We start from the raw sequence: 11,789 nt of genomic DNA on the forward strand, positions 1-11,789 counted from the left end.
CATCAGAAATCATTTACATCTAATTTACAAGCGTTTTCTAAGGTGAAATAAAATATACTACAATAACTTGTTAGGTAGCCTGTAAAACTTTATAAAATAAAACTTAGAAACTAATTCCCAAAGTAAGTAAAAACTTGTGTTTTTGAGAATGAGTCTCTTGTAATTTACCGACCGTATTGTTTACTCATTAGGGTTGTTATTGTAGCTTTAATAAAAACCAAACCGTATAATAGATTTTCTATAAAAATAATTAACATTTGTGTAAAATAAAATATATAAATATTAAAAAAACAAAAATTTTTTTATTGATCATGTTTTTTAAAATTTAAAAAGAATATACTAAAGAATTGTTTACGTCCTTTTGAAGTACAAGACGGGCAGTAAACTATTACTTATTTTATTGCTCACCTTTGAGCCATTTGTTTTGGGATAGACAACGTTTGTATAAAAAATAAATCTCCATGAAGAAACCCCTCGTCAAGCATAATGACTTGACTGTTTGTGAATTAATAATATAGGTAAAAAACGTGCAATTATTACATAGTAAAAATTAATTACTTCTATATAATGACAGCTAAAAAATTTACACAATTGATCAGAAACTCCAAAATTGTATTCTATAAATAATATTCAAAGCTCAGCATCGATTTATATCATGTTTTTCGGAATTCTCAGAATACGTTTCTTGTAATGAGCCGTTTTAGGTGTGGCATATATTTAATGATATAAACAAATTGTTACGACGGCCTTGGAATGTCTGTCTGTGGAGTTTGTTCCCATCGACCGCGTGGGCAAATGTGGGGAAATGTTTGTCTGACGTGAACAATATCAATTCCCTACTTCAACAACACTGGCAATTATCATGGAATATTCTGTGAAATGAGTATCAAATGTATTTTTTCCAGAAAAATAAAACATATCATTAAGTGGAAGCAAACTCAATTTTGTTGCTTTTATAAACAGAAATCAATTTTCATTATTTTAGGACCTTTTACTATATGAATTTATGGTGTAGTTTAGAATTGGCCCATACAAAAATATAATTTTGCACTTATTTAGCACTTTCAGTTATCTTAATATTTGCTTACGATGTTTCCATTTACTGCTATTTATATAATCAAGGTAAGTACACTGAGAAATACTAAGTATCTGCCCCTGTCAGGCCAACTAGCAGTTAGCGAGGTAACAAGAATAATCATTAGCTAATGGTGTAGTCACCTGATCCCTAAATTTATCGATGCCTTACAGATATTGAAATAGGTTAAAATACGAAGGGAAGAATTATTTTAGCAATCTTAAATAAACAACATTATTTATAATGTTACTAATATAATACCAATTAAACATGTTTCTAAAATTTCACATTTTTAATTTTAATATGTATTAGGCACTATTCATACGCAATTAATTCTTGACGTTGACTTAATTATATGTACTATACATATCGGTAAATCAATTTAGATTACTACTATATCGATAATTTAAGTGCTATAAAATATAATTATTCCTTTTTGTGAAGATTTTACTGGGCTTCAAGGCCAGATATAAAATGATGGTATTAATAATTAAATAATTGGACCCACAGATAAAAACCTGAGTAGTAACGTTGAGGGTTCCGCTGGCCTCGTCAGGGACATGTTTTCTTTTAAGTTAGATTACGATAATTTCGAATCCCTACCATGATTTAACCACAATGAATCCATGCTGCAGCCATTGTCACTGTTAAGGTTTGGTTTCTGACCAGTCTATGTTAACAGCCACCACATTCCACTGAATTTGATGGGATGCATACTACATATGGATCATTAGCTTAAATTAAAATTCTATTAGAGGCAGAAGTCAGAGTTCATGTACTTCAATACATGAGTTCTCTCACTTCTGCCTATAAAAAGTGAGATCAATATATACTCTACGCTTTTGAGTTATATAGATATTTATTTATCTACTCTTTTATAGTCATACATATTTTTAACTGTGTTTTATGAAGCAGAGTCAAGTATTTAGGATCTACAGAAACAAAACTTTGTTAAAATAAATAGCATGCCGTTACATATATAATATTACTTTTGCTCGGTCAACATATATTCAATTAAGAAAAGTTTTAATTAAAACTCCAATACAATGCACAATACACCAGATTTTTTTACGCGTTAACTTTAACTGCAATCCTTACGTATTGAAACACTAATAACAAATAAATACAGTGAATCTATAGAACTCTGTGTTATTCGTAGTAATCCGTACTCCTGAACAACTGAAAAGTTTATTTTTAATGTTTTATGAAATTTCCCCAATTATGGATGAACATGCGTGTTACTTTTTTGATATTACAGATTATCTTGTGAATTTTATCCAAATAAGATGGCATTATTTATTTTTGCAATTTAAGAAGTAAAAACGTAAATGATGTGTAGACTCTCAGCAATAAACAGGATTTTGTATGAATTAGTACTTAAACACTTGAAATTTCGCCGGATGTTACGGTGCAAATTATTTGTTACTTGCACTTTTTTAGTACATTTTTAAAAGAGTAGTTCTGTCTGAAATAGTTTCTTACAAATTAAGTGAATAAATTGAGCATTAAAAATATGCTTGTCTCAATCCAAGCCATTTTCAATATTGACAAGTTGATAGGTCCTTCGTGTTAACAACAAATATTTGGTCAGTATTTTCCACATACAGTTCGTACAAAGTTATTTATATAAAATGCCGACACAATATGTAGGATACTGGGTAATTTATATAAATTGGAAAAGCAAGAACGTGTAAGTGTAGTTTGTTATTAGTTTGTTAACATTGTATAAATTATAAGAAAATAGTGTATCTTATACCCTTTAGGACGTTGTTAGCCACACAATATTTGTAAAGCAATTTACTTTAGTGGCTGAAAACTCAGCGAAGCTTGTTACGCGGCAAGTGGCATCATACTCCTACTTTGTTTTATAATGCGATTATATGACGTTGTAGATTTTACCTCTGAAAAGATGTTTTGCACACTAGTATTTAAAGTTAAGCATATAATATTAATGGATTGACTGTTAGGAAATGTTGTCAATTTTCTTTGATCATCCCCTTTAGAATATAAAATAAAACCTTTATTAAAGATGTATTCAGAGTAGAATTAACCACCCCTTGAGCCCAGGCCCTCTGATTTGCAGGGAGCGGGTCACGTGATCCAAGATGGCGGCGGCCCATGTGTGTGCTCTTTGGTGCGCGCGCGATGGCGGGAACAGGAGAACATGACCTCTGTAACGAGGCGAAAATCCAATATGGCGGCACCAGAGTGAGCGTTTGCGGGAACCCCACCGTAAAATCATCCAAATTGCCACAGCTAGGTGGTGGGATTAAAAAAACTACTTAACTAAATGCTATGCTTTATTAATTACTAACACATTGCATTATTTGATTAATAAAGTAAGGAACTTAACTTAACAGATGAATCCACCCAGTGGTTCGCTTATCCGGGGAACGCTATTAATTTTAGAGTTAGTTGCTATGTTAGTGGTATTTGTACCACCCCTTTGTATCAATTAGTATTAGCCTTAAGATAACTTAGTAGTTCAATACCGCATCTAGATTTTTTAATACAAGTTATAAATAGCTTTTTTATTTAAGTAATCTAATGATAAATAAATGTATTACCAATTTGGGTTTTAGTAACGTAGTAAATGTTTTATTATATCGAATGTATGTATAAATAAATAGCTATGTAAAGTACATATTTCTTTGTGAAATGTAGGGTCACCTTGCGAATACAACTGGCGAAATGTTTATAGATTAAATCTGGTGCAAATAATCTAGGTGTTTGTTAGCCAGTCTTAGCCAATAAAATGTTGCACGTCCTGTAGCCTTTCTCATCGAATAAAAAGTTTTTGGGTATATTATGAAACACTGGCTTTGCCCAACATTTCGTAAGTTTTGCAATATTGTATTAGCACTTCTGGTTCAAATGAATTTTTTTCGCCGCTAATGTTGAGTTTGCTTTCTTATCTGAAATAAAACAATAGTAGTTAAAAGAGTATTTTTATGGTCATTTACATTAATTTCGATGTTAGTTTTTGTGTTCCATTGCTGACTTTGCCTCTAATCTGACTAAGAATATATATACATACACAGATCTGAAAACCCTACTTTTTCTCAAAAGAAAAATTAGTTTTGATATACGTAATTTTTCTCGTAATTGCATTTTATAATGTGCAGGCACCTTTAAAAATTTTATCTTCTAAATTAAAATTTGTAACTTCTTAAACGCATCAGTATAAATTCTCCTATAAAAACCAAATATTAGTAAACTATTTATACATTTTCATACTTTGTCAGATGGAACATTTCATAAATGTTTACAAAATTGAATTACTAATCGAACTAGAAATAGAAACAAGAAAAAATAACTGAAATTTAATAATATACAGTGAAAAAATACCTCACACCTAATGGTTTCATCAGAAATACCAAAGAGAGTAAAATTTAAATGTTTTACAAATTAACAAATTTTTCTAACCTATTAGAAATTTTGAATTTAATATAAGTTGATATTCAGTTTTGTTCCTTCTGAAATTAAAACTATTTATAATTGTATTTGTATGGCAATGTGATATTATTGATGCCTTTTAATTTATAACAGTATTCAATTTTGTCCTGATTGTGTTCACTGAATGTGCAACGAGGGGCTTGTCATCTCCATGAACAAAATACTATAACGGTGACCTGTCCATTCTGAAACGAACTTTTATTACAATTATTTTTATATATGAAAATGATGAGTTAATATATTTAACAACATGATTTTATGGTTGAATTCCAACTAAACCATCTTGACAGTTTTAAGAAAGATATTTATATATAATAATATATATGTGGTAGTATGGATAATATATACATATTATACATCCATGCTTATAAACGGTATTTTTCATAATTTCTCGTGTAATGTTTCTAAATGATTGAGTTTGCACACATTGAAAAGTGCAGCGAGTTCATTTATTACGAGATTATCATCACAAGCGTTTAGAGTCAATCATACCATAAATGTACCTAAGCTAATAATCTATCTTAAATTTTTTATCCCTAGAGATGATAAGCATACGTGAAATCTAATTTTCTTCCTTTCTAATGCTAAAAACCTTGAGAAAAGTTATGTAGATGTTTATATTAAAAATTAAACATGAAAAACAAAAAAGTTGCAACGTGAATTGAAAAAATATAGGGTTATAAGGGATATTGCTAATCTAACATGCTGCATAATTATTATTAAACTGTATGTAGGAGGAAGTATGGTGTGGTGACAAGTCGTCTCCTTGCATCTACAACAGTCAATTTGCACGTCCTGGGGAGCCTTAATTGCTTTGACGTCATACTACCTGGCGTAGGATTTCATCATTGTGTAAGTAATTGACGGATTTAATCACATATCCCTTTATTACACGTAGAAAGGCAATTTATTAAATACTGTAATAAGTATATACAGGGTGTTTCTGAAAAAAGGTGCCCATAAGTCAGGGCGTGATTCCTCACATCAAAATAAGAAAAAAAGGTCTAATTAACATAGGTGCGAAAATGCTTAGTTACCAAGTTATACAGGGGTGAAAGATTTCGTCTGAATTTTCAGTTCCCCTGCTGCAACGAAAGCCCTACGGGTATTTGTTGGCTGTTAATTAAGGATGTAACAATTTAGCGTACTTTATGTAAAATGAACTGAAAAAATTGAATAAAAACCGTTTCCAGACCTGTAGCTAGCTACAGTAATTTTTAAGATATGTGACGAAATACGCGAAACTTGGTCCCGAAAAAACAAGTTTACATTTAGGTTTGAAGCAGATTTACTATGTTAAATGTACAATAAACACAAAATATTTTTTTCACGGTAACTTGTAGAAAATTTAATTTCGAAGAGAAAGATGTAAAATAAGTCTATAATAGACAAACGCAAACTTTAAAAAAATAATCCTTAATTACATACAAAACGCATGAAAAATAGACACAATCTGTTAACCCTTTAACGCCCATGTTTTTTTACCTTTTAATATCATTATATTTGTTGTTGTTTTTTGTTTATTGTACTTAGTTGAACATTTCTTGTTATACAAAGTATGGTGAGAAAAATTTCTGTGCTTATTTATTTGAAAAAATGTTACCGGGACATGTAAGTCCCGTTGGGCATTTTGAAGGTATTTTTACACATTTTCCAGTGGGACTTGACAGTCCCTTTGGTAAGTTAGAGTAATAATTCAATTAGACAAAATGTTACATCATGAATAATGATTTATTCGGGTCAAAAGTAAAACTATATGAACATTACTAAAACTCGTGAAAATCCTTGAAACAGTTTTTTTTTCATTGATACATAAATGCACTTTGCACATATTGCAAATGGAAAATGGCCGAGATTCAATTTTTTTCTTCGAACATACTTCACACCGGGCTCTTTTTTCTTTGAAAACAACAAAATGAACTCCTTTGTTTTCCAGACGGAACATCATTTGGTACAGACCAATCAGAACCTTTTGGTCTTTTTGGCTGAGGTGCTTCATCCAACGAACTACGCTTTTTTGAACCAGAGATTTTTTGATTTTTAGCCATTAGAACCCTGGGCTACAGCTCGGCGGTACTCTAAAAGAGTTATTTTTGGATTTAGTGAGTTGTAAATTACATAGGAGTTCACAAATGCAATGTCTATAATGCCCCAAAAGAGCCTGTGCCACCACTTTCTTGACCGCCGGTCGACACAATAATACTGGCGCATTTGGTCAGCCAGATTCAACTGCTCCCATGTGACAATTGTAGTCCTTCACAACTTCTGGGCAGTTAATGTTGAGCTTTTCTCCCTTACTGTTGGTCCTTTTCACTGTAGTCTTTTCAGTTCCATGATAGTTGGAAGCAAAGAATACTGGACGGTTTGTCTTGCCATTTATAAACAGTTATACCCAATGATGACGTAAAGTACTGTGATGATCCTCTCGGCATCGTGCTTTCCACAAAAGTTGGTATGACCAACTCTGTCCGACCTAATTGTCCCACATGCCAAAACACTTTCCACTTTCAACAACTTTTCCAGTAATGGGAGAGGGTGTTAGAAGTTGTCAAAATAAACTTGTATATTAGTGCCCCAATAAGGTTTGGTAAGGGGCGCAAGACCACCTCTCCATTTGAGCCATAATCTTTAGAGACAATGTTCGCAGCATCATTATCAATCTGCACTTGTATCTTGCCATACTTTCCTTGGTATACTTCAAATTGTGGAATAAACCCCTTACTATCACCAAGACACCATATTTTGTACCCTCTTTTTATTGGCTTCATGGGGTTGTATTGTTTTAGTGTGGACCTACCCTTGAAAAGAATACTTGACTCGTCAACTGCAACAGTTCTTGTAACGTTATAAATCTGTACAAAATGATCATTTAGGCTATCAATCATAGGTCTTAGTTTGTACAGTTTATCTTTACAGTCTCTGGATCTTAGATCATTGTCGTTGATGTGGATGTTACTTAGTATGGAGTCAAACCTATTACGGGACATCGTATTTGACACCCAGTGTCGATCCTAAATCTGAACTGGTTGACCAATAATGTCTCCAACTGGGCAAGACATTATAACCCATGAAAAATTTATGCCAATGAAGGATAGAAGCTCATTTTTATTTGTGTTTAGGATTTTACCTTGTTGGACTGCATATAAATTACTTTGGTAAACAATGTTGTCCTAGGATGGGCTCGATTGTTTTTACAAAGATGCTTGTAGGTGTTTTACAATTGTCAAAAACTCCTTGGACTGGTCCTGAAAAAGAAAACTAAGAATTTATAACTTGTAATCAATATATGTATCAAATAAAACACACACACACACACAACACACACACACACACACACACACACACACACACACACATATATATCATCGTGGTGTGTAGGCTAGTTTTATTGTTATTTGCATTGCAATCCAGTATAAACAGACGGTAAGTAACTATATTATAATAAAAAAATAAAACAGTGCTCTGTATAATCATGTAGTGGAAACAGCGCAACACAAATATTGATTTATTTTAGACTTACCAGGTTGTCTTCCATGAATATGGCGGATTACAGTGTCAAATTCTTTATTTTCCCAATTTCTTTGTACATCAATTTTCTTTGTACCCTTTTTTTTCTTGTTAGCAACTTTTCTTGTCGTTGTAGAAGTTTTTCCATTTGAGGTTTTTTTATTCGTCCCCCTTTATAGTTTTTGTATTTTTAGGATCAGTTATGGTTATTGCAGGATGTTGGCTGACAACATGCACATGATCATTCGTCGATGTTGAACATTCACTGTTATCACAAGGTGTGGGTTGATTAGTTGTCACTGATGTTGAAGGGACATCAACCATATTCTGTGATTCATCAGGTTTTGATGTTTGAAGGGACAACAACCATATTCTGTGATTCATCAGGTTTTGATGTTGAAGGGACATCAACCATATTCTGTGATTCATCAGGTTTTGATGTTGAAGGGACATCAACCATATTCTGTGATTCATCAGGTTTTGTTGTTGTTTTTTTTGTCTCTTTAGGTAGTACTGAAAAATACATATATGTTAGCTAGCAGTTAAAAATATTTGGTTTTACCTTAGCTTGCTAATAAACGTTATAGATAGGTTGACAGTTTTTCAGGACGCTTATCGTAGTACTGCTCCCTATACATTTTTACATCAGTATACTCATGCAGAAATGGGCGAGAGTTGTTGGGGGAGAGTATAATATTATACATCACATTTTAAAATACTCATTTTTACACATACCTGACAGGAAAATTCCTCTTTGAAATATGTCATCAAAATTATTGTCAAAATTAGGCTCATCATCATTGCTTTCAACATCTGTAATTCCATCTGGATCATCTGGTATATCCTCATATTCTAGGAATATAGACATTTCTGTATTTCTTCCTCAGTTAGATTACGGCTCATCTCCACTAGAACACAAGGAAATATTCTTATTGAAAACTACCGTTTGATAGTAAAAACTAACAATACAAGCATAATGAAAGTGATGGATGAAGTGTCAGCAAGTTTAGCCTATAAGCCCAACGGGACATAAAAGTCCCACTTACTATTTATAAAATTATTGTGTTGCTATGCAACAAGTAGTAAACTGCTATCAAGAAATAGCAATGGGAATGCTATCACATTTGAATATAATATAGAAAGTCACTTACCATGTGTAATAGAGTTGTAGTTTGAAGATGAAAATCGCCAAAAACAGATGTGTCCAACAGACAAGCACAACAACAAATCTAGGAATGCTGGGAAGCACAGTGATGCCACCTATGGAAAGAAGTGGTACTAAAATACTCACTAAACTGGGACCTACAAGTCCCACTGGGCGTTGAAGATATATTTTCTTCTCGTAATTAAATATAAAGACTTTTTTTGTTATGGGACTTTAAAGTCCCGATGGTCGTTAAAGGTTTTGCTCTCTACAAATGTAATATTGAAATTAAAAACAGCTGTTTTATTAAAACAAATTAATGAGTTACTATTATTTTTTATCAAGTAAATATGTTTAACAATCATACATTATCATACATAAAAAAGTTATCTGAATTATCATTCAACAAAAAAGTTACAATTGTCCTAAAAAACTAACCACGTCACAGTAGATGTTCAAAATGTTTCCCCTCATTTCAAAATACAAGCATCCAGCCGTCTTCTCATAGACTGCCGAACTCTTTCGAAGATCCCAGGTGTCTCACGTATCCTTTGAATCCCGTTAACAATCCTTATTCGCAACTCTTCTATGGTATCCACAGGCGAAGTCGTAGACAAGCGTCTTTAAATGTCCCCATAAGAAAAAGTCTTAGAGGATTGAGGTCAGGTGACCTTGCAGCCATGCTACTGGGGCTCCTCGACCAATCCATCTGTTTTGGATATGCTTCATTTAAAAATTCTCTTACTTGTAATGTGTAATGAGCTGGAGCTCCATCCTGCATGAACCACATGTTGTTGCGTGTGTATAGTGGCACATCTTCGAGTAACTCATTCAGATTAGTCGTCAAGAAATGTAAATAATTTTCACCATTGAGCGTATCAGGTTAAAAAACCTAATAAAAAATTTTATCACCCAGAATAGCAGCCCATACGTTTATAGAAAACTGATATTGGTGACGGTTCTCTGAAATAGCACGTGGATTTTCAATTGCCCACATGTGAGTATTGTGGGTGTTAAGAATAGCCATTCTTGAAAATTTTGCTTCATCAGTAAAGATAATGTAATTTAAAAAATGTGGATTTCTGCACCTTTGGATAAGCCATTGGCATAGCTGAACACGAGGAAAGTAATCTCGAGGCAAAAGAGCCTGGACCCATGATAGTGATAAGAATGCAACTGCTGCTCGTGTAAAATCTTCCAGACAATTGAATTACTAACACCGAAATCCAAGGCTAGTTCTCTAGTACTTCTTCCAGGATGATTCTCTATTTCGTCCAACACGCCCTCCTCCAAATTCAGCTGTACACGTTGTACGTGGCCCGTCCTGATCTACCAACTTTTCCAGATTTAAAGGTTCCCGTCTCGCTTAGCCTTCTATGAATGGAAGAAAACATTTTATGAGTCGGTAACTGTCTATGAGGAAAATGTTCCTGATAGAGTCGTCTAGCCTGACGACTGTTGCAATGTGCAAGACCGTACATTAAATGCATGTCTGCCATTTTCACCATTAGTGTACATAATATTCATATTACCTGCCATGATGAATAAGATATTATTAGCTATCAAAAATTAACTTCAACGGCACTCGCACTAACTTGTATTAAAGTACAGATCAACACACGCACTTAATGAGCAATGGAAAAATAGCTGCTTGTAATGTTTATTTAAATTATTATAAACAATGTTACATTGTATAAAACATATGTTTTTAAATAGAAATTTAATTTTGTTTTCCTCAAATCAAATATTTTAATAAAACAGCTGTTTTAAATTTCAATGATTATCATTTGTAGAGAGCTTAACAAGATTTTGTCTATTTTTCAAGCGTTTTTGTATGTAAGTTAAGGATTATTTTTTAAAGTTTTGGCGTTTGTCTATTACAGACTTATTTTTACATCCTTCTCTCGAAATTAAATTTTCTACAAGTACCGTGAAAAAATATTTTGAGTGTTTACTTGTACATTTAAACATAGTAAAGTCTGCTTCCAAACACTAAATGTAACTTGTTTTTTCGGGACCAAGTTTAGCGTATTTCGTCACATATCTTAAAAATTTACTGTAGCTACAGGTCTGGAAACGGTTTTTATTCAATTTTTTTCAGCTTCATTTTACATAAAGTACGCTAAATTGTACACCGTAATTAACAGCCCAACAAATACCCGTAGGGCTTCGTTGTAAAAAAAAAGCAGGGGGAAACTGAAATTTCAGACGAAATCTTTCCACCCTGTGTATAACTTGGTAACTAAGCATTTTCGGACCATATGTATAATTAGACCTTTTTTTCTTATTTTGATGTGATGGAATCACGCCCTGAACTTATGGGCATATATATATGTATTATATATGTAGGATAGTGTGTATAAATATATATATAAGTAAGTATATATATGTATATGTAATTAAATAGTATATATATAATATTCATATACAGTATACTAGCCTATTGTGTGAACCATGTACTTAAGATCAGCAAGAATGTGCAGGACTAACTCGAGTATATACGAATCTATGTATGTTCCCGTCACCTTATAAATCCACACAAAAAAAGGATCATAGAGATAATTTTGTTCAATTGATACTTTTTACTTTTCCGCAAGCGATCTTTTT

At 32.6% G+C, this 11,789-nt stretch overlaps 1 protein-coding gene across 1 annotated transcript; it reads right to left on the minus strand.

The window, feature by feature from the left end:
- Positions 1-8,211: 8,211 nt before the first annotated feature.
- On the minus strand, positions 8,212-9,428 carry LOC124374434. Its single transcript, XM_046832646.1, has 3 exons — positions 9,190-9,428; positions 8,774-8,946; positions 8,212-8,551 (listed from the first exon to the last, which is right to left on the minus strand). Exons 2-3 carry the CDS (start codon positions 8,904-8,906, stop codon positions 8,376-8,378), a joined length of 309 nt encoding a protein of 102 aa, XP_046688602.1. The 5' UTR covers positions 8,907-8,946; positions 9,190-9,428; the 3' UTR covers positions 8,212-8,375.
- Positions 9,429-11,789: the final 2,361 nt, after the last annotated feature.

The sequence above is a fragment of the Homalodisca vitripennis genome, unplaced genomic scaffold, assembly GCF_021130785.1.
Source record: "Homalodisca vitripennis isolate AUS2020 unplaced genomic scaffold, UT_GWSS_2.1 ScUCBcl_8426;HRSCAF=16538, whole genome shotgun sequence".
Classification (NCBI taxonomy): domain Eukaryota; kingdom Metazoa; phylum Arthropoda; class Insecta; order Hemiptera; family Cicadellidae; genus Homalodisca; species Homalodisca vitripennis.